This window comes from Manis pentadactyla, chromosome 3 (genome assembly GCF_030020395.1).
Source record: "Manis pentadactyla isolate mManPen7 chromosome 3, mManPen7.hap1, whole genome shotgun sequence".
NCBI lineage: Eukaryota > Metazoa > Chordata > Mammalia > Pholidota > Manidae > Manis > Manis pentadactyla.
In genome coordinates, this window is record NC_080021.1 from 17,333,226 (window position 1) to 17,360,178 (window position 26,953).

The 26,953-nt window shown below is 45.3% G+C and overlaps 1 protein-coding gene across 1 annotated transcript in view; it reads left to right on the forward strand.

The window, feature by feature from the left end:
- Positions 1-26,953, forward strand: part of FER1L6 (fer-1 like family member 6) — a 105,844-nt gene that overhangs the window by 30,094 nt on the left and 48,797 nt on the right. Inside the window, exons 16-21 of the mRNA XM_036883108.2 lie at positions 3,076-3,195; positions 4,571-4,723; positions 11,693-11,870; positions 15,725-15,849; positions 20,487-20,621; positions 23,650-23,799. Coding sequence (XP_036739003.2) covers positions 3,076-3,195; positions 4,571-4,723; positions 11,693-11,870; positions 15,725-15,849; positions 20,487-20,621; positions 23,650-23,799 — 861 coding nt within the window. The remainder of the gene's footprint in view (positions 1-3,075; positions 3,196-4,570; positions 4,724-11,692; positions 11,871-15,724; positions 15,850-20,486; positions 20,622-23,649; positions 23,800-26,953) is intronic.

The window sequence follows — 26,953 nt, forward strand, 5'->3', positions numbered from 1 at the left end:
TGAAACCAGTTCCAGTGTGGCACCAACAGGCATTTTGTATGACACCATGAAATACTGCAAAGAAAGCTCACTCAGTGATTTGAAATCACTCAGTCTTTGACTGGCCAGGGACATTCTAAAGATGTGAGTGGGGCCCAGAGAGAGTAAACGATTCTTTTAAAGGTCAGATCTAGTTGGTCGTAGTCTGGAGACCAAAACCCACATCTCTAAACTGGTTCATCCTTTCCAGAACAATAAATGCAGGTTTGTGTACTCCTCTTTTTTACTCCAGGGGAGGCCAGATTCCCATCATAGGCAAGATATTTTTCCTGCCCCATTTCTTTGTTAGCACCTCTGACTGCCCTTCTTCACCTCTGCAATGTCCACCCACTGCATATTGCCCACAGAGCTCAATGGTTTTTTTCAGGGTCCAGCAAGTCCATGATTTCAAGATCTCCCTCCTCACCTCCAACCTGTAATTTGAACCACTTAGTGGACATGTCCCCTGCTTGTCTCACAGCACCCCCAACCCCATATATCCTAATCAACCATCATCGTCCCATGTAAACCTGTTCCCCATCCTGTGCTGGCATCACCAGCTACATTTACTGCTCCAACCTGGAGCCTAGAGTTAACTTTGAGTCCTTATCCCTCACCCTAAGTGTCAATTTGACCTCACACCTTGTTGAATTTGCCCCGAGATACTCTGGACCCTTACTCCACTTCTTCCTCCCCAGACTCACTGCCTAAACTGAGTTCCGTAGCCTTTTTTGGTCTAGACCATGGCAGTGTTCTTCCTCCGATCCATCTTTCATACCACAACCGGAAAGGTCTTTCTAACACACAAACCTGATTAGATCACTGTCGCTTTAAATATTGCTGGAGTCTCTCAGTCATTCACAGGATGAAGTCCAAATTCTTTTCGCATGATACACAGGGCTGTTCACCACCTGGCTCCAACCTAGCACCCCAGCCGTATCTCCCATTACTCCCTCCCCATGTATTTATACTCTAACAATTTTGAAACTTCACTGATTACGTGTCTTCATTTGTAATTGTTCCCTCTGTCTGGACTGTCCTTCTTATCATTGATGAATTCTGCCCATTTAAAAAAAAAAAAATTGAAGTATCATTGATACACAGTCTTATGTTGGTTTCAGATATACAACACAATGGTTCAACAGTTACCCACATTATTAAATCCTCACCTGCACTAGTGCGGTTACTGTTAACGTGGGAAGATGTTACAGAATCACTGGCTGTACTCTCCATGCTGTACTACCATCCCAACTTAGATTATGACTGAGAATTTTTGTGTCCCTTTATCCCCCTCACCCTCTTCACCCATCCCAGCCCCTCCCCCGTGGTAACCTCTAGTCACTTCTCTGGCTGTGAGTCTACTGCTGTCTTGTTCATTCTGTTTTGTTTTGTTTTTATTCTCTACAAATAAGTGAAATCATACAGTATTTGTCTTTCTCTGCCTGGCTTATTTCACTGAGCACAATACCCTCTAGATCCATTCATAGTGTTGTAAATAGCAGGATTTTTTTTATGGCTGAATAATACTCCATGTGTATATGTACCTCATCTACTGATCAACACTTAGGTTGCTTCCACATACTGGCTAGTGTAAATAATGTGAAATTCTGCCCACTTTTTAAGACTCAGCTCAAATGTCATATTATCCATGACATTTGGATGTCTCTGGTCCCATGATATTTTGCACATATATTGCTTTCAACTAATCAAACTGTCCAAGTTTCAGGGTATCCTCCCTCGTCTTTGACCTTGGCACCTAGGATAGTGCCCAGTGCATAGCTGGTATTCCGTTCTTCCAGTCGACATGTGCAGAAGGCTTTCTGTATGTCAGGCCCTATGCCAGGTGCTAGGAACACAGCACTGTAAGTACTTGCGCTTGTCCTTAAGGAATTTATTAATCGACTGGTTTATTCATTCCGCAAACATTTATTTAACACCTGCTATGTGCCAGGAATGCTACCAGACACTGAGAATACCAGGTAAGAACAAGACAGGAGAGGCCCTTGTTCTAGTGAAGTTTACATTTCAGTGGAGAAGATAGAAGACAGACATGCAAACAACAAAAAAATAAAAATGGTCACAGGTTATGATTATGAAGGCAATTTTACAAGGCCAGGATAATCAGGAAAATGTAGGTGTAATGCAGCAGTGACATTCAAATTGAGGCCTGAGAAGAAATCAGCCATGCAGAGTCTAGGAAGAACATCGGAGCCCGAGGAGCCCCACGCACACCAGCTTGAGGGTGGACCGAGCTTGGCATGTTTGAGGACCTCCTGAGGACCAGGGGGCCTGCAACTCAGGGAGGGAAGGACAAGAGATGGAACTGAGAGCAGGCAGGGCAGGCTCACGCAGGGCCTTAGAAATCACTGTAAAGTGTTTGGGGTTTTTCCTAAGCACATAAATGTGGGCTGAATGAATGAATCAAAATAAATATTTTGGATGTTCCAAACACTCACCCTGAGCCCCTTGGCGGTATTTCTCACACGTTGCCAACTTGGTCTGGAAGCATCCACCGTGCCTCTAGGAAGAGGTGGCGAGAGCAGTGATGAGGACAAGGACTCTGGACTCAGTGGGGGTCAACTCTGGCCCTGCCTGTTAGTAGAACAGAGCATCACTCTCTCCCTCAGCCGCCAAGTGGGAAGAGCAGTACCTACCCTGTAAGGTTGCTGTGAGGAGTCATGAGGGTTAATACAGCCATGAGAACATTGCCTCGCACGGAGGAAGAGCTCAATATATTTTAGTTGCTCTTATTATTGTTATGTTTAGGCATCAGAAAGCCTGGATTTGGTCCTGGCTAATGGAGCTATGGGACCTTGACAAACCTCTGAGCTTTCTGTGCCTCAGTGTCTCATCTGTCAAAGGTGAGATGATATTCACTGCCTCCATATGCCTATGAAATTTTTATTAAATAGGCAGCATGCACTGCGGCAGACTCTGAAACAGCCCCCTTGTGAATGGCTCAGTGTGGAACTCAAAGCCCCTTCAGGTTCCTCCAGCAACACGACAGCACTTCTTGTCCCTTCTCTAGGAAGATCTACACTGACTCTTGTCTTTTAGGAGGCAATGGCCAAGGAGGCCAAGGGGATGATTCAGCAGCAGAAGAAAAAGTTATCTCTTGATGAAACAATCCATGAAGCCCAAACCTTTGTGGAAAAAATCCGCTTTCTTGTTGATGAGGTAATCCACTCTAAAGGCAAACCTCTTTTGGAAGATGAAGCCAAATCTCTTCCTAGTAAGATTTGAATGTTTGATAAGAATGAAAGATGGAACATTGTCTTTTCCTAAGCTCTGCTGAGTTAGTTTAGGGGTGAAATGGGAGATTTTAAAATTAAGCCAAACATGTACAGATTTGTTGATTTTTTTTGTGTGAAACCTGAGTATTCAGCTGAAATAAAAAGCATATTCCTTAGTGAACTCAGGAAAACTCATAGTAAGCATAGAACCTTTGATAAGTTTTCAACTGTAAGAGAATTTAAATTCATGCCCAGTAAAAGTCAAAATAGCTTCTCATTTTAAAGTCGTCTGTAAACAGTATCTCCAGTGACTTCTAGAATGATCTAAAAAGTTCCTCATGTTTGCTTCTGTCAGTTACTGAGTTTTACGTGGGAAGATTTCAGGGAGAGGTACAGATTCACTGCTTCTGTTGTTTTCAAAAGCTGTATTTCTTGTGCATCATTCCCTGGAGGCATAAGAAGCAGTGAGAAGTCATTTTAGTAGATGCAAGAATTTTAGTAAGCACCCTGAAGGTTCAAAAAGGCATCAGGTCTGTGACTCAAACTATGCCAGAGGGTTATGGGCTGAGCATCTGGGCCCAGCCCAAGAATGTCAAAGCCTCCTGTACGACAATATCCCTCCTTTTTGTTTTTGTAGCTCTGTTGGCTCAGAGATGAGCATTTCAAACACTCACAACATAATGGTCCTCTTGGCAGGGAATTCTGCCCTTCCTATCTTGATTAGCTCTACTTTAAAGTCTAAATTTCTGTGCAATTTAGTTGAGGTCCTCCTGAATAAACACCTAAAATGGAGCAAAAGTAGTTGGCAATCATATTTTCAGGATAAAGTCACTTGTAGAATTGTTTTTCCTTCCTTAAGAGTAAATGGAAAGACATCCAAAGACATTCATGGATTTATTGTTTTTGTTTTTTCATTTGAATATTCTGGAAATGTTACCTGGCTCTTAGGGGGTGCAATGCACGAAGCTAAATCATTATAAGATTGAAAAAAAGAGTCCATAAGAGGCATAGAAAATGTTTGTTCTACAGACAGAGAAAATTAGGCCACTAACATAACAAATCACGGTCCAACTTGCATATTCTCAGAGCACAATGAGCAGCAGGGCAGATGGGGTTCACATGTATTTGTAATTCATGATTTAAGGCTTTCTCAAAGGAGTTCCACTTAAACTTGTTTGATTGCTTAGATGTTTAAGTACCTAGGTGGTTTAAGTCACAGGATGTCTTTTGCAGAAGGGGACTGTTTCAGGATAGGAGAACTCTGGAAGTGCTTTTTTAAAACACCAACATATCAAATCCATTCTCCTCTGTTCCCATAGCCACAGCACACCATCCCCGATGTCTTCATCTGGATGCTCAGCAACAACAAGAGAGTGGCATATGCCCGCATCGCCTCCAAAGACCTGTTCTACTCCCCCGTTAGGGAGAAGATGGGTAAACACTGTGGGAAGATCAAAACTCATTTCCTCAAAGTAAGTCTGCACTGTTTTTGACTCAAAGGTGGCAAATCTCTATTCCCCTTGGGTCACTCAGCACTCCTCGTGTGTGTCCATGTCTCTGACTCTTCTCCAAGACTCTCAAAGGACTGAGGACAACTGGAGCCCCTTGCCCCCTCTTGATTATAATTGACTTAGTGGACTGTCTCGAGGCTGAATATTCTCCAGTTTTCCAATTACTATGTCACCAGACACAAACAAGTTGTTTTTTGTTTTTTGTTTTTTAATTTAGGCAATGTATCTCAAGGTTACTTTTTCTTTGCTTCTTTGATTATTAGGAAGAATGAACATTTTTCTACTAATTTTCTCACTGCCTTCTCTCATGTATAATTTGTCCATGGCATCTTTTCTACATGGGTTCATCTGCATTTTAAGAATAGGTTTCAAAGAAAATTACAAGAAGAGAGTTTTATATTCCACAGAACTTCTAGTTCAGGATTCCTGGTGGCTTTAAATTATAAAAATCTGATGGTCTTTTCATGAAGATGGGGTCCCCTGGTGCCCCAGGAGTGAACAATCATAGTCACTATCATTGGATGGATTCTACTGTCTCTGAATCAAGAGTTGAGCCTTTTTTGGAGACCCTGGGTATTTTAACCCTACTATAATTTTCTGTCCCAGAAGTAGACTTGAGCAAAGAGGGAGAAAGATTGGCCCAAAGGATTAATACTCACCAATGACTGATAACAAGATTGTATGATTTGACTGATTAACTTTTGCCAATTCAAACTAAACTGTCCTGCCAATTGTAGGTCTGGTTTCTTGCTATAACATAACTATTCTTCTACTGCCTCTGGAAGGTGAGAAGGCTCAAAACCTTCTAGAAGTGGTGCCATACAAAGAATGGGTGAAGAGGTAACAATGTTTAACTGAGAAGACATTTGATGGTATGGTAGAGATTTTTAGTGTTTGTAGGGCTGCCACCTGAATGGTATGTGTGTGTGTTTCCAGAGGATAGAATCAATCCCCATGATAGCCATTACAGGAAAATGCTTCCTTAAATGAAGGTCGGTAGTGGGTCTTTTCCCCCTTGATATGAACATGGCAACGGGCAGCTAGACTGGCTAAGTGCCATGCAGTTGCAAGAATCTATTGTAGGTGTGCCTGTTTAATGTCGCAGACAGAAGAGGCAGGGTGGGGTAACGGTTTACTGCTTGGGCTTTGAAATAAGGTAAATTTGAGTTGGAATTTGTATTAGTTTAATAGGGCTGCTTAAGCAAAGTACCTCTGAGTGGCTTAACCAGCAGAAAGTTATCTCACAATTTCAAGGCTGGAAATCTGAGATTAACATCAGCAGGGCCATGTTTTCTCTGAAGGTGCTAGGAAAGCACCTCTTCTAGCTTCTGGTAGTTCCCTGGCTAGTGGGAGCATAACTCCAGTCTTTACCTCATGTTTCTGTGTGTCTGGGCATCTCTCTTCACATGATGTCCTTTTATAAGAACTCCACTCCAGTTTCACATCATGTTAGCTCTATCTGCAATGACCCTATTTCCAAATAAGTCATATTCTAAGGTACTAAAAGTTAGAACTTCCACATATGAATTTTAGAGGAATATAATTTTATGTATTACAGAATTCCAGAGCCACTATTTATGAGCTGTGTGACCTTAGGCAAGTTTCTTAGTGTCTGTATCTCCTATTCTTCATCAAATGGAGATGGGGTTGAGGATTAAGTGAATAGCCGCACGTAAAGAGCACAGTGCATACATCACCCAGAGTAATCACTCAGTAAATGTTGGCATTCAAACAAATGGGTATCCAACATCTACAGGAACTTTCTGGAATTGTGTACCGCCATCATGTCCAGTGAGGTGGTGGTGGTTCTGTATGTTATTTTCTGTCATGTGTGTAAAATGATTTTTAAACCCATCCTGGTAAAACTCTAACTGAAAAGAGAAATAATCACCCCACTGCTAAAAAGAAAAATTGCGGGACCATAATGGGGTCACTTAAAGGTTAGGGCCCCCCAAACTAAGATTTAATACCTAACTTAATTGCGGTTTCAACCCTCATAGGAATATAAACTTTAGTCAGCCCAACTGGAATTTCCTGGAGGTGATCCCCTGGGAAACCCTTCCTTCTTGGGTGGGCAATCTTGTTTAAATAATGCATTCCTTGCTAATGGATTCTTTTCTTTTTCTTTCTTTCTTTTTTTTTGTTAATGCTTTGTCTATCTTTAAAAATCTCTCCCTTTCTGTTGCCCTTTTGGAGCATTGACTGCTTGCTAAATGGGATGCTCTCCAACTCATAAACCACTTAATAAGGCCACTTAGATCTTCAAATCTACTTGGTTGAATTTTATTTTTTAACTCTAGTTATTTACCATCAATATCAGGATTTTCTTTAACTTTCTCCACTGAAGGGCTTCTATGGTCACAGGAAACATTTGTCTTTAAAATAGCAAATCATTTCAGAAGGCCCTGTGCTGAAAATACTAGAAAATCGGTGTAAAGTTACTCCCTCCTAAATATTTCGATGTATCCTGGCATTATTTAAAATCAGAACAAAGAGCAACTGTTAACTAAAGCCAGAGGACAGACATAACTGAGACCTCTGAACCTTTGCCCTCTGGAGTTGGCTTACCTGTATTTTCTTTTTCGTATCAGATGGCTTGGGTGATAGATTTGTAAATTTTGTTGAATTCAGTTGTACTGACTGTGAAGAAACATCTTGATGACTCAGGGAAACTATTTTAATTCCTGATTTGAGTATTTTCCCTGCTTCTAACTTCCTCCTTCCACCCCTTTATGCTCCTGTCTCTTCACTGAATTGGTAAATCTACCAAGAGCAGGAGCTGCGCCAGGAAGCCCAAGTATTCACACACCTGCCACTCAATCCAGTTCTCAGCTGGGGATCAGGAAGTGCAGTAAGACAAAGCATAGAATGTAAATCTCTAAAATCTCTAGGCCGGAGTTTCCTCAAAGTTGATTCTGTGCAACAACTGCCTTCTGCGTGGCCCCACAAGCATTCCAGGTTCCACACACTTGGGTGGCTGCATGGGGGTCCCTGTCTTGGAGTGTCACAGAGCCCAGTAGAAGGCTCAGGGAGGTCCTGCAGTCAGGGGAAAAGCTTTAACTTTTACAGCCCATGTTTGTCAACCTTATTCATCTAGGACAGCTATTTCTAAGTTTTAGGAAACTACTCTTCCAAGGGGCCTACCTTGGGAAATGTTAATCTAGGGGAAACAAAGGTATTGTATCTGAAATCACATGGCTAAGTAATAGTACATCTGTAACTTCAGCCCAGGTTCCATTGTCCCTGGCTCCATGGTCTTTCTTTTTCTCTAGTTACATTCATAATATTGCTAAAAATGCTTGAACAGAATTTGCTGAGCTCAGCCCAGTCCACTATCCCAAACAGCAGAGTTCTCCCGGTTCAGGCTCTTCCCCACTGGACCCCCAGTGGCCCAAGAGTGAACAAGGACATTTGTCACCCGAAGGGAACTCCTCTGCTGGTGGAGCGGATGCACTCAGAGCCCAGCCAGAGGGTGGCGCTCAACCTTTCTGTTCCTTTCTCATTGAGTCACGTCTGTGCCAAGACCACACTGGGTGGCCTTGAGAGCCCCTTCTCAGTCTATTCTCCATCTCTGTACTATCTTCTGCTCCACACCCCCGAGTCTTGCCTCTTCTTCTTGGGCCTCCAGCTTCCTCTAGGATGTGGGAGAAAGTGGTGGCTAAATGGTACACTTCTGGTCCTGCCACAAAGTTAGACCTCTGTGAGATAAACCTCCTCTTTCTAAGGTTTGACCAACTTCAGCACAGTTTGTGCGAATTACCATCTTTCTCTCCATTTTCTGTTGTGCCAAGATTTCTATTCCTTTAAGCAGCATTCACCAGCACGCTGGAGGGAAGAGGGTGGGACCTGGGAGAGGCTAAGACTTCAGCATTCTGTCTCATGCAATTTTTATACATTGGAGACCATAGTTTTTAGATGAACGTCTGCATTCTTTAACTGTTTTTCTTTTTTTCCTCCCCTATGACTTACCATGCTGTTCTCAAAAAGAAAGAAGTTGCTGGGGTTGGTCAGGCCTTAGGAGCAACTAAGAGAGAAAGGAGAGTGGGGAAGTAGGGAGGGGAGAAGTCTCACCCCAGGCTGGGGTGCTGTGAAGTTAAAAAAGGGACGCTGTTTCTGAGAGCGCCTAGGAAGGAGCTCTGTAAGGTTGCATGAATTCCAACTTGGGTCCCTAGAAACTCTGCACTGTCTTGCAAGCAATTTCAATTTGTGTATTTTTACTAAGATGTATAAACTGCAAACTTTAGGAATGCAATGGTGGTTTTTGCAAGTCGTTAGCTGAGATTTTGGTTCTAACCATGAATTCACACACACACGTTTTCATAGCAGTAGAAATCAATGATGTTTTTTGTTGTTGTTTTGTTTTGTTTTACTTTAAGAAAGCAAAGGATATCAGAACTCCTCAGGGCAATCCAGCATAGCAAGTTAAGTTTTGCTATTCAAATACTTGAAACGGTTAACTGTAAACCAGCAGGATCAGCACCAAGAGGGAGAAAGGCAGAATCTCCAACCTTACCCAAGACCAGGTGAACCAGAATTTACATTTTAGTCAGTTGCGTGGGCAGTGCTTGTGCTCTGACACTCCTTTCAGTGTGTGAGGGGCCCTGGCTAAGAGGATGCGCTGAGCTGGGTAGAGCAGGATTGAATCTTGGCTCTCTCCCAGCCTTGCTCTGTGTTGATGTTGGGCAATTGCCTTAACATCTCTGAACCTCCATTTCCTCATTTTAAAAATACATATAATGCAAGTATTCACTTTATAGTTATCATGAAACTGAGTGATAACCTATGGCTTATTAATAGTATACAAGTAATAGGACATTCTGTGAGTAGGGAGGAATGTTAGACCAGGGCCTGGGACCAAATAAGTGCTCAACAAGTGTAAAATATTATTATTATTAGAAAAGTAATCACTAAATCTTTACCGAGTGCTTCCTGGGCACCAAGCACTCTTTTAGGTGTTGAGGACATCACTCTGAACACATAGAAAACATCCCTGCCTTTGTGAATTGATGTTTCAGTGCATCCACAAATGGCAGGGGGGTTGCTTTTATTACAACAAAATAGCCTTAGGCTCTCAGTAAAGTGTGTTGTATTGAACAAGTGCTCAATGCATTGCAGCTATCATCGTTATTAAAGAAGTGATGAGTCGAGGAGAATTCCTTACTGTAATTTTAAAAATTATGAGCTGCTGAGTGGTTGTCATTACCATCAACGATGACATTATTTGTTTTTTTTCCAAGCTGAATAAATAATAGCAGACACCCACTTCCTAAAGAATAAAACCAAACCTCCTCCACAGAACGGCAGGATTCTTCGGCCTCCTGTGTCCATGTCGTTCTCTGCCCCAGCTCCTTCTTTCCTCAAAGCTCTTAGCACATCCATTCCTGCAGGGGTGAGTGCTCACTAAACGCTAGCACAGACTTACCACTGCTGGTTCCTGCCCTGTAGCTCTGTGCGTGCGCGTCCCTCTTCCTGGGATGCCTTCCTGCCGGTCCAACCCCGAAGCACTGACTAAGGCCCAGCGAAATGTTTGAGTCTTGGGGAAATAATGGCAATACCAGCTGCTGCTTCTCTGCTCCCTCAGCATTTTCTCCCTTACACTTCGCATTTGAGTTAAGTGACTGCAAGTTGGCCTCTTATCGAGATGTCAGTTGTTAAGGGGGACAGGGGTGGGGGTGGGACTGTGTCTTGGTCACTGTGATGCCCTCCTGACCCCGCTCCCTCAGCAAGGCCTGGCGGCACGTCAGGTAGTTGCCGAACTGAGTTGTGCAAAATCCATTTAGAGAACCCACCGAACAAGACAGAAAGACAAACTACTTAATTTTGGATTCAGGGACTCTCCAAGGCTGCCTTGGAAATTGTCAGACCACATTGTAGGCCCTCATAGGATTTTGTGATTCTCTCTGGGAAAGAAGTGGTACAGAAGAATGGGGAAGATACTGACCAGAGAGCCTAAGGAACACTAAGGAGAGGCACTTAGAAGAGTCACAAGAAAATCTGGAGAGGCTGCTGTTCGTAGAATGAAGACCTTGCCAACAATCCTGAGCACAGCCAAGTCTGGGCCTGGGACTCCTCAGATGGGGGCAGGGAGTCCTCAAATCGTGGTGTCTGAGAACAAAAGGAGCCACGTGGCACTGAGGTGTAGCCTTCACACCTTGAGAATGTGTGCAACCCTCCCATGTGTACATATGTGCATGCATACACACTGCACACACTAATGCACACATGAATACCAAATTCTATAAACCTAAGCATGTTCAAAGGAGAGTAGGCAGGCTGGTACAGGGATTTGAGACCATGCTGCACGAGGAAGGGATGAAGAAGGAACCAGAGATGTTCAGCTGGGAAGAAAGGGCCTGGCGGGCAGGTGGTTCCTTCAGCACACGGAGGCCTGGTCTACGGAAACAGCATGTGCGTTCTTCTGAACGAGGCAGAGGTAGGGGCTCCGGTTGAACTCCAGGCCCTCAGAAGTTCTGGGAAGGGAGATTTCAGCTCAGGAAGAGGCAGGTGGTGGGCATGCAGAGTCTGGAGTCTAGACCTGGAATCATCTCTCCTGGGTTTGAGTTCTGGCTCTGTTACTTAAAAAGCTGAGGGATCTTAGGAAACTTGGTTAACCTCTCTGAGCCTGAGTTTCTTCATCTATAAAACAGCGGCACTAACCATACCTTCCTGTTACACTGAAATGCTCCAGGGCTTGGACGTGCTTACTCTAGTGCCTCCTTAAGCTTCAGGCCCCACTAGACCTGGGTCTTGCCCCGAAATTGTGCATCGTGGCAACGGGGGTCATTATTCTCATTATGGGGTAAGGTGATCCCCTGAGAACTGCTCTCTGGACCCCTGACCCCCACCAGGTCCAGGACCTCTTTTCTCAAGGAGTGATGTCCCTAACTGGCTCCTACTAACAAGATGGTCTTCCTTGTAACCCTTCTCCAGCTTCCTGGAAAACGGCCGGCTGGTTGGTCGATACAAGCAAAAGTTGATGTGTACCTGTGGCTGGGCTCCATCAGGCACTCTGGTGCCATTTTGGACAACTTGCCAGCAGGCTATGAAGCACAAATGTCCTCCAAAGTAGTTGATGCCAGTCAACCCCCAGACAACCTGCTTTATCAAGGTATGGGCAGTGAGAGTCATTAGGCGTCTCTGGCGGGCCTCTGGGAAAAGTGAAGAGGGTGACGTGCGTGAGTTGTTTGAACATTTATTTTAGGATTAATTGATTTCCTCCTTTTTATAAAGTTTCTAAATTTTCTTTCTTACCTTCCAACGTCCCACCTAAAAAGAATAAAGTGAAGTCATTAAACACATCTGGAATAAAAATTTATATTTTCCCATTAATGGAGAGAATGCAATTAAGTTTCTCTGTAAGCACACCATGTAGACTGAGTTTGTATTTTACACAAAGGTGTCTCTTAAAGACACATCAATAAGTTCTTGTGCTGATTGTGGCCTGTGGAATTAAGGCATATTTCCCTTTTACACAGCTTTAGGGTTTTGACCTAACAACAGGTATATACATGTCCCAGTAATGACCCACTGGAAGCTGCTATCCTTAGGGTCACTTATGCTTCTCTAGCTGCGTTCTTGAATTGGCTGTTTTTAGAAGTTGAACATGCTTTATATAATCCTTACTTTCATGCAGATATTTTCTATAAGTGTGCAATATCTCTAACACCAAATGCAATGATACATTTCTTCCCTGCATATGTGTATAACAGTTACAGTATTATACACAGCAGTAATAGTAGTATAACTCTATTCGGGTACATGGACCCGATTCCAATGTGTATAAATATGTGGGAGGGGGTCTTCCCACACCTACTTACACCAAGCAATTCTCGAATACCAGCAGGGTGTCCAAGAACTCAACTCGGTTCTGGTGCTATCTGCCCTGAGTCAGCACCAGATTCCCAGGTTAAGGGCTCCATCCTACAAGACTGTCCTCCACCCCAACTCCAGACGCTGGTTGCAAGCCCCAGGCAGTTACCTGTGCTTCTGACCTACTGGCTACAGATTAGAGGTTCCCACGACCTCCCCCTTAGGTTCAATTAGTTTGCTACAGTGGCTCATGGAACTCAGGAAACCACTACCATTTACCAGTTTAATATAAAGGATACAAGTTAACATCCAGATGAAGAGAGACATGGGACAAGTTCCCAAATAAGGGAGCCTCTGTCCTCGTGGAGCTTGGGGCCTGGCTCGGGGGCACGTGGGGGCATTCTGGCTCCCCAGGCGTAGAAGCTCCCTCCCACCGAGAAGCAGGGCAGAGCACGCAAAGCAGAGCGGAGCTCTTCTCAGGCATTTTTGCAGGGCTTCACTGCACAGTCATGACTGACTGAATCACTGGCCATTGGCTGATCCGACCTCCAGCCCCCGCCCTTGGGTGGGGGCCCAAAAGTCTCTCTTTAATATGACAAAACACCCCTTTCACCTCCAAGACTGTCGTCTTTTCAGGAACTGTGGATGAAGGCCAAAAATACCTGGGAAATACATGTTTGGTCATGTAAATGACCAAACATGTATTTCTTATAACTCATTATATCACAGAGTGCCATCATATTTCCACCTTCGTATAATTTTGCATTTTATTGTAAGTACGAATGCCTTACAGTTGTATTTTGCTTTCTGCTTCTAAATTTCTTCAGTCTGCAGGATCCCTGCTGCTACATTTGGGGAGAGTCGGCTGCAGTCTTACCTTCATGTCAACTGAAGTTGTTTTGAATTGAGCCAGTGTTGAAACAGTGGAGAACTATCTCTACATCCAGGTTTTCTGTGTTTGCACAAGGCTCCTCTGATGGTGGCTGACTTTGACTGCCAGTGGAATTTAAGTGGCTCAGAAGTTAGAGACAAGCTTCAGTGGTTCACTTTGTGCTTTCCATGCCCAGTGTAAACTCATAAAAGCAAGGATAGCTCGGCCCTATTCTTCTGGAAAATGCATGGCTCCTACCATGTGTCAGGCATTGTGCCCTATACTTTGCACATTTAACTTACTTCACACATCAATCCTGGGCAATTTCTTCATTTTATAGAAGGCAGTTTCTTCTGCTACACAGAGGATGTGTCAGAAATGCTTAGAAACTGGCCAGGATCACACAGTTACTAAATGGAGCAAACTATCTCCAAACCCTGCTTTATTTATACTGTTTTCCATCCTGTCTTTAGGGAGTTTTCATCTTGGGGTAAAAAACACCCACATTAACTTATCTTCTTATTTCTATAGACACTATTTCTAGAGACTCAAGGCACATGGATATGTTTGCAGTCCCAGCTACTAACAATTCATGGGAGAGGAGAAACTTTTTCCAAAGCCTCCTGATCCTTTGCAGCATGTTGTTTTCAAAGGCTGACCTAATAAACTTTTTCTGCTGTGAACTGACATTGATGGCTTTGGCCGCCTTCCACACCTACTGGAAAATTTTGCTTTTTCAGTCATCTTGTGCTTCAGAAAATATCCATTCAACCAATAATTAGTTTGCACCTGCAATGGGAACACTAGTGGGGGAGGTAGGGATGAGTTAGAGGTGGTACTGGTCCTCCAGTGGGGACGGTCAGACATGTCACTAGTAATCACAAGTGGAAAGTAAGTCACAGCACAGGAGACGGGCTGCCAATGTGAGGAAAGAGGAGGCTGACTTTGCTAGTCTAAGGAACAAAGCTGGGAAGACTCAAGGTTTCAGATAAATAGAAACTAGACTAAGTAAACGGCGCCCCCTGGAGTTGTGCAATGTGCAGTCCATGCGGCTGCCGTTGGAGCTCTGGTAGACCCGGGTTGCCCCCAGCTGCCCACCATCCCAGGTCATATTACAAGGAGCCATAGTAACAGCACACCAGAATCTCGACCCCACTTTTAAAGTTTTTCCCCTGTGGCAGGCACCATTCTCAGCCCTTCAATCTCCTGCATTAATCCTATGAAAAACTATTATTGCCCCCATTTTACAGGTGAGGGAAGAGAGTCAAAGAGAGGTTTAATAGGCTCATGTGAATAACTAAGAGAAAGTTAGTAACTTCGTGTGAGACCCACGTGGTATATGCCTAGGAGTGGCACGGGGGTGGGGCACAGGGTATTTGACCCTTTATTTCACAAAGTTGAGCTGTTCAAATTGCCATGCAAGAGTTCCTGTATCCCAGTCCCCATGATGACACAAACTCGACCACAGTGTGATACTGCCTTTGGGAGAGGCTGGGTTCCCCACCGAACCCCAGTCTGCACTGCCGTGGTCCTGTCTGACAGGTGCACTCACTCCTGCCTTTGATGGCTCCTCCCCACCCCCTGCAGTGTCCTTGGCCTGTATCTTCTGCACCACCCTTACCCCAGCCTCCCGTCACTGTGGTCAGCTCCCTGCCTGGAGCTCCCAAGGCAGGTGCTGTCTTAGCTGCGTCAGAATCCTTAGCAACCAGGACTGTACCTGGTACACAGCAGGTGCTCAAAATGACAGTGGCTGGCTCAGTAGAGGAACAGGTGAATGGATGGCTCAAGACTTAGTATATTGAGTTTATTGGAACACTTGTGGCCCGTTTCTTATACACACACACAATGGAACTGGGAGAATTGCTAGGAAGCGCAATTTGTTATTTTAGAAAGGGAAGGTGATTTTGGAATCTGGCAGAAATGAAATCCAGGCTCTGGTGTTTGTTAGCTCTTCAAAGTTGGAGAATTATCTTAGCCATTTTGTGAACCAACTCCCTCATCTGTAAAATGGAGACAATTATTTATGTTTCTCAGAGTTGTTATAGAGACTGGAACCCACAGTGTGGTGAAAGCACCCAGGAGAAGGCCTGACTCCAAACTGCCCCCCAAATACGGCCTCGTCCCCTTTCTTCTCTGCTTCGTCTTCCATCTCGGAAGTGGGTGATGCTCATGGTCTTCTTTATCTCTGGCCACGCACACAGATGCTCATACACTGCCACCATTTGCACTCACTGTGGGTGGGGCCCGCTAACAGCTGCCCCTTTCCGTTCTTTGTCCTGCAGCCCAGCATGTCTGTCAGCTGAGAGCGCACATGTACCAAGCCCGGGGCCTCATCGCGGCCGACAGCAACGGACTTTCAGACCCCTTTGCCAGGGTCTCATTCCTTTCCCACTGCCAAACCACAAAGGTAACCAGAGAAGTCCGCCTTCCTTTTTCCTATAGCCCACAGCCAATCTACAACAGGGCTTAGGAAAGAAAATAGCAGGGACATGTTGCAAATAGCAGGATCTCTGCGTATGTAGGGGTTTCAGACTTGAAAGCACACGTGCAAGGAAGGATTCACGTAGGGAAGGTGTGTTTTTCCAACGTGATCCATTGTTCTGAAACCAAGAGGTCAAGTACCCAGGTGGAGGAGAGATGGGGTGAAGAGGGAGGAGAAGGAGAAGCAGAACCTAGCCCCCCAATGCCTGCTGAGGTGCACGGCACTTGCCAAGTTTGGTGGGGATGGACAACTGAGAAAACAGCACAGAGGGGGCCCACACAGGCTTATGGTCTGGTCTTCAGTGAGGGTCCCGGCGGGGGAGAAAGTGCACCAGCTTTGTGATCAGGGAGCTTTGCACTCACCAGCGGGGGAACTGGTGCGTGTTCAACACCTGTGCGATTCAGGGTCTCCCTCTGGAGACACTACTTCCTAATGGATGTGGTGGGGATCAGGGGATGGGTCTATCCCTGTTTGCTCTGTGCTTTCTCCCTTTCCTATACACTGAGGGCTGAAATGTGAGAAATGTTCCTGTTAGCAAAGTCCAATAGGATGCTTTTCTCCTTAGTCATATTCTCTACGGAGCTGCTCTGATCTCTGAGGATTCACTGTTCTGAGAGCGGAAAGCTCCTTCAAGAACTGGTCTATCCCTGGGAGTTAAGACAAAGGCCAGAGAGAGCCCCAAGGTCACATTTCAGCTTATCTACTCTTAGCTGCATTTACTCACTAAGCCTCAGTGTGTCATCTGAAAAGAGGTGTGTTGTGAGGAGACAGAAAGTGAAGTGTACAAAGTGATTGGTGGATGGTGACCACTATGTTGGCCGATGCTACAAGGGCTGACATCCCTCTCCCAAGTGAGGCCTGTGACTGAGAGGTTACATTTGGATCTATGACACACAGACCAGTATCGCAATGTGAACTGTCATCTCCTGTGTGTCACCAGCACCTGTAAGAGCCCTTGCTCTGCCCTGGGTCCCATGCCTGGGCTCAGGGGGTGCAGGGACCAGACCCTGATTCTGCGGTGCAGAGGGAGGCAGTTCTCTGGACAGTCAGCTATACCATGAGGAACCCCACAGCATGGGGCCATTCAAAGTCTTCTAATAGCCACATGAAGACAGGTTAGATCTGTCTGGAGAGAAATCGAGAGAGACTTGAGAAGGAAGGTGGCTCCATCCTCACTTAGCAAAGGAGCGTGAAAATGCATGAAGCGTGAAGACTCGGGACTCCTTTCTCTTTCCTGTGCTTTGAGAGGTAGTACATAGTGCAGTGATGAAGAGTGTAGACTCTGGAACCACATTGCCTGGGTTCATGTCCAAGCCATTCCATTAATTGGCTGTGTGACCTTGAGCAAAACCCTCATGACCTCAATTTCTTCATCTGCAAAATCAGGATGATGATGACGTACCTACTTCCCAGAGGGTAAAACACCCGAGACAGCACCTTGCTTATAACAGCTGCTATGTGACCGCTTGTTATTATTGTCATTGAGGCTTCCCACCAGAAGGGTGGGCGATTCTCGAAGGGTGGACCTGCCTCCTCCACCTGCCCCAAGTGTGTGGAGTTCCAGGCTGTCAGAGGCAGTGTCAGGGGCCCTGGGTGGGGCAGAGCGTTTGAGGGAGGTCCCTGGGAAGGATTCCAGCTTCCTCTCCTGTTTCAGTGTCAGGCTGCCTTGGAGGAACTGGTCTGTGTGTGACATGCCCCCCTCCAGCACTCCTCAGGACAGGAAAGCTGAGCCCAGGGGCCCTGTAGCCAGCAGGCCTCCACCATGCAGCTGGTAGTTCTCATCTGAACTCACCAGATGGAGCTCAGAGAGAATTGCCTCGGAGGGGCCGGGCCTGCAGCCAGTCCTCTATAAAATGACTTAATGGTATGAAATATTTCAGAAAGGGATCCGTTATTCCAGGCGTCACTGAGGATGTGGGACTTAGAAATCTTGTGTTGACTGAAGGATAAAGGGAAAGGGAGACAGCTCCCAGAGAAAAAGACTTTGGAGATAGATGGGGAGAGAGGAGCTTCATGGCTTAGGGGGAGCCTTAGAGGGGTGGGGCAGAGCCTAGAGGGTGAGGAGCATGGAACCTGGGATTCCAAACAGCCAGACTGAGGCTGAGTCCCAAGAGCACGGCACGGATGGTCTCCTGTTAGATATGACCACCCAGGATACCAAGCCCAGCATGTGGTAGGTGCTCAGAAAATGTTTATTCATTTATAAAAGCATGTGAGTGGGGTGGAGCTGGGTGGGCAACATGCACTTATTGATCACCTACTGTGTGCTGGGCCCTTAATATGTTTAACTTCAGACAGTGGTCATAACAATACTTAAAGGTAGGTGCTGACACCATTTAAATGAGGGAAACTGTGGTTCAGAGCAGTTAAATCACCTGCCCAGGTTGGTCATAAGACAGTTGATGAAACTAGGGCAACATTCCAAGGTATCTGACTCTAAAGCCATGCCCCGTCCGTAGGATCTCACTCCTCCGTCAAAGTGTTAGCTGAGTGCTACCGTGGTCTCCCAAATAATGTCATCCACCACCAGTGACACCCTTCAGGAAGCCCTGACATAATGAGCCTAGTCACGGGCACTTTAACAGAGAATCGGGGGATGTACTTCCGTTTGGGTGAGCCTTTCAGTACCTCTTGAAGGTGTCCATGTAGTCTTTCTACTCAGGTAACAACTACGAGGACAGTCCAAAACCCATTCATTTGTTCCTGCAGAAAGCTATTGAGCACTCCCTATGCACAGCATGCTCTCTTGGTGCCTAGCACATTGTGGGTCCTGAATTAATTTATGGTGAATGAATCAATGATGAATGAATGAATAAATGAATGAATGAATGCTGGCTTCTGGAATCTTATCAGGTGACATTTATAGCCCAAAGTGCCAAGGAAACCATCAAAATATTTCTATAGGAAAGATGCTATGAGGATCCTAAATTTCTTTGCTATCACTTGGATGCATGCTGCAGGAGAGATCACCTTTCTGTTTTTAAAAGCAGCATCAAAACCCATCGTTCTTTGTGATGTCTGCCACCGACACAGGGTTACTTTGCATTGCAACTCTCTAACTCCTGTTTGTAGGTTGGTCGATACCATTCTTTTCCTGCCCCAAAAGTTAAGATTTTCTCTGAAATGTTATGTCAAAAACCTCACTATGTCTGAGGCATAAAATACTCTAAAAGCAAAAAGCAAGAAAGGAATGAAACTGCAGAATGCATTTTTATGACCCATAAAGGAGAACAATAAAAAATTCTTTCCTGACCGCAGTGCCAATGATTTAATGCCGTAACTAGAGATGGCTCTTGATATAAAATTCTGAGATGACAGCTTTATTTGTTCTTTGGAGTCTGGAAAGTTAGACCAGGCCAGATCTCTCTCTGATCTTTCCTGGAGTAAACAGTGAGAAGTAAGGTGTGCGGAGATTCCTCAGGACCCAGCCACCGCTGTGCTGTGTCCACCTATGAAATCACCCGTTTGCCTGCACAGCCTGGAAGAGAAGGAAATCTGACTGTGGCCTCTTCCTAGGACTGGCCTCACTTATTAACAGGCCAGTTTCTGCTCAGGAGCCTATCCTGCAGGCAACCCCAGTCTTTAAAACTAGCATGTTTCCTAACACCCAATTAAATAGAATAGAGGATACAAGTTCAATGACACCCTTCTTTTGGAAGGAACCAGGGGGGTCTCTGAGCCACTTCTAGGAAAGATACTCATGCTTCTGGACTAATTATGCAGGTTGCTGTCCTTCTTTGTCCTTTGGTTTCTCCATCTATATAATGGGTGCGGCCAACTGCCAATGTCACAGCATGCTATGGTAGAAAGAAAATTGTCATGCAAAGTGGTGAAGGTGATTTTGAAGTCTGATCAGTTCAGTGCAATCAAATAAATATCCACAAGCCAGGAGAATTTTGTGTAAGGAATATTAGATTTAAAGCCCACTTTAGAGTATTTAATGACATCATTTAATTTGCTTCTAAGTGAAGAATCACTAGATCTCACCCACCTCAGTTTGCCCTTCCATAAAATGGAGATAATATTAACATCTACTTGGTGAGGTGGATGAGGTTAGCAGCCTGGGCTTTAGTGCTGGGCAATTCATGTTGAATCCCAGTCTTGACACTTGCTGGCTCTAGATAAATTAGCCTTGGTTTCCTGGTCTGTAAAATGTGAGTATATAGCTTTATCCACTCCAGAAGTTTGAATGAGACTTCATGTAAAGTGCAACTGCTGGAACATGGTCAGTGCTTGATGAAAGGTAGCTACTGTTACTATCACAGTACTGCCCTGAGGACTGAGTTCACATTATGTATGCAAATAGGGTATTAGTCATCATAGGGGCTCTACTTACTCATGACACTTATCGAAGCTTCTCTGGGGTAGGAACTCTGTGTCCCCAAGCACCTAGAACATAATAGTACCTAGTTTACATTGTCACTTGGATATTGAATGAGTGAGCAACAATGAGGAGGATGTGTTCTCTTTGCGTCCATGAGTAAATGCTGAATGAATGTATATCAGAGCCCCCTACAACCCAATAGAATGATCTTTTGCTTTTATTTGGCCCTACCTTCCAGGTCATCTCCCAGACCCTCTCCCCAACCTGGAACCAGATGCTGCTGTTCAATAACTTGGTGCTGCATGGAGACCAGAGGGAGCTGGTGGAGTCCCCGCCTCTAGTGGTGGTAGAGCTGTACGACAGCGACACGGTGGTGAGTGTCCTGGGCCATGCCCACTGTGCCTTGCTGAAAATGCCATGTTCAACTAACTTACTTTATTTAACCAGCCTGTGGTAGCTCAGGCCTCTTGATATGCCCAGACACAATTCTGATCTGGGAAAACAGTGACTTATAGAACCAGAACACTGGTGACGATCATTTGCTTTACTGAAAGGTTTTTCACTGAGACATGCCATTAGATTGCAATTAAAATAGATCTAGTTCACAAAACTCAGTTGTCCCACACTTCTTCAGGAATAGGATGCTTGTACAAAGCAATCCACAGTTGTACCCAGCCCCCAGCTAGTTCTGTGTCCTTTTGCTATTTAATAAAAATATCATGCTTTCTGAAAATAGGAGGTGTTTACTGATCTGGCCTGGCTGGAAGAAAATGGATAAGTATTGTCAAGATTTCAGCCTTTGTAACTGGGTTGTTTTTCCCTCGGTTGTTGCTTCTAAGCCCTATGTGAACATATTCATCTCTGTCCCTTTGTCCTGTGATGTCAATCAGACATCTTCCTCTCAGAACATGTCTGTGTTCTGAAACACTGGATAGATTCAAAGCTCACAAGAGGATTTTGTTTTAGATTAGTAAGACAAATCTTTTTCTCCTTTTTAAAATTAAGAAGTCTAAAATGAAAGGCAGAGGTTTATTTATTTTCTTTGATGTCTTTATCTCTTTGGGAAGTTGCAGAAGCACAAATGCATTAAGCATTGCAGTTGTTCCACGAAGCCTTCCTAAAGCCTCTTCACCTCCTCACAGCATGGGGGCAGTTCTGACCTTGATCCAAGGTCAGGAGGAAAATAGGATGGGAGAATTGTAGAGGGTGAGCTGGGACCTTGGAGAGTATGAGTCTCCTGCTTCCTAGAAAGGGAAACAAAGACCCAGAAAGTTCAAATGCCTTCTTCAGGGTGACAGCTAGCTGGAGGCAGAGCCAGAACCTCACCCTAGCCTCCTGTGTCCACTCTTCCTGCACACGTGGGAGTGGCTAGTGTGGCTTTTGACATACACATTCTGATTCTCCATTTCACCCTCACTCTCTGGGTCCTGTTCCCTCAGCATAAATTGGAGCTAGATGTATATATTTGTGGAATGTAAGTTCCACTGTTATGTATATAGTATACATTTTCTGGGGAGATGGTCACAAAATAAGTACCCTTCAATTTTGTTCCCAGCAACATGGCTCCAATCCTAAATAAGTTCTATGTGAAAACCAGCACCAGCAGTCAGGCACCCTGGTAAGTGCCTCACAAGCCAATCCACGGGGCTGCATGGGTTTCCTCTTGCTGTCACTTTGCTTTTTGGACCCGTCCTAGATCTCCATCCCAGGATTGCCTTCCTGGGCCCCACCTCAAACCAAACACTTCACAGAAAAACAAGCTTATCTCCTCACATCTGCTTATATTCTCACATCCAAAGGTAAAGGAAATGTAGGAGAGAAAAAAATACATGAAAGTTTTTCATTTTTTTCTTGGAGAGGTATATATGTGGACATGCAAAAGATTTCTCTTCACACCTATAGGCTGCCGCGCATCCTGGGCCCACAGTCCTCAGGTCAGATTATGAGATCCTGACTCTGCCACACATGGGATTCTAGTCCCTAGGTTTCTCCCATGCAGTGGCTTGTGACCTCATTAGGGTTTGCTGGTTCTCTAAGACATGAGTTTATCTTTGGCAAATTGGTTGCTTGGATTTCAGTTTACTTTTTAGTTTCCAAGGTTAATTTTACTTAATTATTCCCAACTAAGGTCATGGGCAAAATAACTATGCAGCAGGTCACTCATTTCATATCCTGCTGCCCTAATTCCACCCACAGTAGGGACAGGTCTGACCCTGCCAGTAGGTGTCAGCAGGCAGCTTTGTTTGCTTACAAATGGGACTGAACTAGACCCTATTCCACCTAAGCCTTGCTTTCTTCTGTAGCCAGGAAGGCCGGTGCTGGTCCATGAGTCCAGAGGCAACAAAGCAGGGCAGCTGTTAAAACCCAGCTTTGGCCAGAAGACAATGTGGGCACTGTCCTTGTCCTCTGAAGTCCTTGAGCCAACAGCTTTCACTCAACAGATATGTATGAGTACCTGCCCTGTGCCAGGGGATACTGCAGTGACTAAAACACACAGCCCTGCCCACATGGAGCTTTCCATGCCCTCATTCCAGCAGTTCCTGAGATAAATAGCAAAGAGGCCCCGTGTTCCAGCCCCATGCTGCTCCTGGGAGCAGGTGTGAAGAGGCAGGAGATGGTGCCATCAGATATTTCAAAGAAACTTATGGCCCATATACACGCATATATATATGTATATATATATATATATATATATATATATATATATGTACAAAAATGTTTTCATATCCTCTTTTACTACCAAGAAAACAGGGCAGAACTGCTCTATTGCTTTAACATACTGTCATCATCTTGTTACCAAGTATTGAGCACTAATTGTATACCATCACTGTGCAGAGCACATACATCTTTACCTCAGTCTCATGGCCCCATTAACAGCTATTATTTTAAACCCTGTTTTAAGCACGAGGCTCAGAAAATGTTGAGCAAATGGCCCAAGGCCATAGAGCTAGAAAGTAGCAGACTTGGGAATGCAAACTTAAGTTAGCTTGGACCCCAAAGCTCATGTTTCTGACACAATGATGTCCTGCCCTGGACAGCTTTTGGGATGTTTGGTGCCACCTTATTTCTCCTTTTCCCCTTCAAGTCCACCCTAGATGATTATTTTTAACTTCATTCCACTGAGCTCCATATGCTGAGGTAACCACTAAGATAGCCTTGGGCCAGGAAGCCCTAAAGATGACCCTTTTAGAGTTTCCCCTGGGAGCCCGAATGGATCCCACTACTCCCCAAGCCTTGGAAAGGGACACAGGAGCTTGGCAGGAGAAGAGAGGAAGACAGTAGCAAGAGGGAGATACTGTGGCTGGCAGTTTTGTGAAGATCATTTACAAAATCACACCGATGCAGGTCCGAACCAGGTAGGTAACAATCAGAGACAAAAATGCATTTCTTTTCTGCCATAGGGGAAGCCGGAGTATCTGGGTGCCACCGTGGCTGCTCCTGTTGTGAAGCTAGCTGACCAGGACTATGAGCCACCCAAGCTGTGCTATCACCCTGTCTTTTGTGGGAACCTCTCTGGAGGGGACCTCCTTGCTGTGTTTGAACTGCTGCAGGTGAGTGAAGCGGAGGCGACATCTACAGGAGGCATCTGTCTGGCCTTCCTGGCCGGAGAAGCAGCCCTGCTGGGAGTGCTGGACAGTGAAGTGCCTGGTGCCTCCCTACCGCCCTGAGTCTGGAGGTGTTTCCTTCTGGGGATCTGGGAGGCACGCCTAGGAACTCAGGTGGCACCGGCTGCTCCCAGAGCCCCATGCTGCCCGTCAGGGTCCCCAGATGAAAGGTCCTTGTGGGTTTGGCCAACAGTGCTTGAGCAGTCCCTGTGCGAGTCCTTGAGCTCCGTGCAGACCACAAGAGGACAGGACAGAGGACGCAGCAGATGCCTGTGGGCAGTCCCTACACGTTGGGTGTTATGTTTGTGGCTCACATGCATTTCACCACATGGAACCTCCCTTAATCCTAGTGAAATAGGATGAGTCCCATTTTACAGAGCAAAGTAAATATAATTGACTGACTGACCTCATCACGCAGCTACTTGATGGTTGAGCTGAGAGCCAACTCAGACCTTTAAGGCCCTTTCTCCTTGCACTGGGTCACACAGCTTCCCAAGGACAAAGAGCTCCCACTCTGCCCCACTTGGACATAGGGGGATTTAGGAACCTGGGTCTCAGGAGACGCTTTCAGAAAGCACAGCCTGGCTGTCCGGGCAGGGAAGCCGAGACTCGCTGGTCTGGCTCTCGACCCAGAGGGGACCTGGAAAAGAAGTGACCAGGTGGGCTCATAGCAGAGAGGGGCCTCTCCTGGCCATTCCACTCACTGCGGGCAGGTGGCGCTTCACCCGCGGGTCAGACCGAGCCTTCGGTAGGAAAGCTGATTTTTCAGATACCCAATTTTAAAAATTCTCGCTTGGTAGAGTAACTTGAAGGCAAGCATTCCTAACAGAGAAGAAGAAAGAGGATCTCCTTCCCCACCCCATCCCTCAGCCCGCCCCTGGCAACCGCCAGTCTAAGCTCTGCTGTCATGAGTTTGGCCTTGTTAGACTCCACATGAAAGTGAGATCATACTTCTCTCTGTTGGTCTTCCTCTGTTGACTTATCTCTCTTAGCATGATGCCCTCAGGGTCCACCCACATTGTTGCAAATGGGGTTTTGCCTTTTTTTGATCCTTCTAACTACTTGTAGAAGAAAGTCTGGTTTGATGCCCATCCATCCATAATACCTCTCTTACATTCCAACTTTCCTTTTTACGAAAGAGCACAGGCTTCAGGCCCAGTTCCTGTAAAAAGATCAATGTTACCTACAGGAATATCTCCCAAAGTCTCTTCTTGGAACACCAGTCCCTCCAAATATAGCAAAGAGAAAGTTTAAGAACTGCTTCACATTACATACTCCAATAACATGTTTTGTTTTCACTGGCTCTCTTTTTAAAGTTAATTTCCTCGTTTATGGCAAGGGGTACTCCCTATGCTTAGCAGCCTGAAGTTTCCTTTTTAAAAACAAAACTATATCCAGTGAGGATGTTCACTGGGTAATAGCACAGGTGATAACAGTGGTAGAGGAATGCTGACTTGGGAAAACTCGATCTAGTGCAAGGCTCCCATTTTACATGTCAGAAGTTTAAGGCTCAAGGTTAACTGAACTGGATACAGTCATCTGTTCTCTTCACTGCAGGAAGCTTCCTCAAGTGCCCTGAGCCTGAGCGCCCTCGTCCACGGGGGAGGGGCAGGCCGACTGGTCCCTCCAGGCCCCCTGACGGCTCAGCCCTCCCTTGCTTCCAGGGTCCCACCACTCACCCTGCGACCCTCCACCCCGAGCATACAGGCGGGGTCCTGCTGCTTCTCCTTCCTGACAGCTGAGTTCATCGAGAAGCATGGTCAGGGCAGGCAGCCTAAAAGATACAATTCATTAGGGTTTCATTAGGACTTCCTCTCATTTGATTACTTGTTCAAAAAGTAATTTGATCATCAGCGTGAATGTCTTAGCATGAGGCTCTCGTACATGCTGAGAAGTCAGGCTGGAAAATGCCTTCATTTGTCACCAGCTGCTGTGCTTTCCTCTGTGGATGGTTTACTTCATCCTCTCCATCTGCATTACCAAAACCCTTCCCAGTCTCTGAAGAAGCATTTAAGGCCCTGGTTCTGATGCCCCAGGCTGGATGCACCGTCTCTGTTTCCTTCGCTGCCCAAGCCAGCAGCCCGCTCTCTTCCCATCCTGGTTCGCAGCTCCACTGTTCCTCAGACTCTCTGCCCACCTAGAACATTCAGATTCAGCTTTGATTCCTCACTCTGCCTAAATCCATAGCCTGCCTCTGGAACGGCTTCCACCTTCCCTTTTCCATAGACTCTGTTTCTCATCAGCATCATCTCATCGGCCCCTTTCCTGGTCTTCCAGCTCCCTATCTTTTTCCTGTGTATTTCATTCCCCATGTTTTTCCAGAACACAAGCCAGACCATACCACTGTCCTCTTGAGAAATCATCAAGGCCTCCCTACTTGTTATCTCCAGAAATATTTCCCAAAGTTTATTTTTTGGAACACCAAATACAGTGAAAAGAAACCTTAAGAAATGCTTCATATTATATCCCTCTTGGGGATTTAAAGTGTCCGACACTTTGGTAAAGACTGAGAAGATGCAGGATTTCCCATCTTTCACTATGAAACTTTTTTATTTTTGCCAATAGGGGGATGTCAAATTTCCCTAGACTGGCACTTAAACTCTCCCAAAATTTGTCTTCAGATTGCATTGTCAGCTCACATTTCACCACATTACACTCCACTCGGTATAGCCTCTTTATGCCAGACTATGCCCAGTTCCCTGACCTCACGACACAAATGTGCTCCTCTGCTTTTAGTCCTGCTGTTACCCCATTCTGAAGTGTCTCCCTACTCCCACCCAAACCTCCACACTGCACTTACTTATTTAGGAAAATGGTCATCATCAAAATTCAGAAAAAGAGACTCCCCACTTCCACCTGTATTGCGTGAAATAGTTTCTCTTCTTTCACCCTATAGCACATTGCCTCTTTCTCTGTTTAATTCAGGGTATGGTAAGGTCACTTGTTTACAGACTTATCTTCATTAATCTGCAAATTTTGGGAAGGCAAGGACTGCTTCACTCATTCATTCATGCAATCAGGCAAATATTATTGAATGTCTACCATGTGCCAAGCACATTCTAAAGAATTTGTCAGTGAATAAAACAGAAAAAAACTCCTT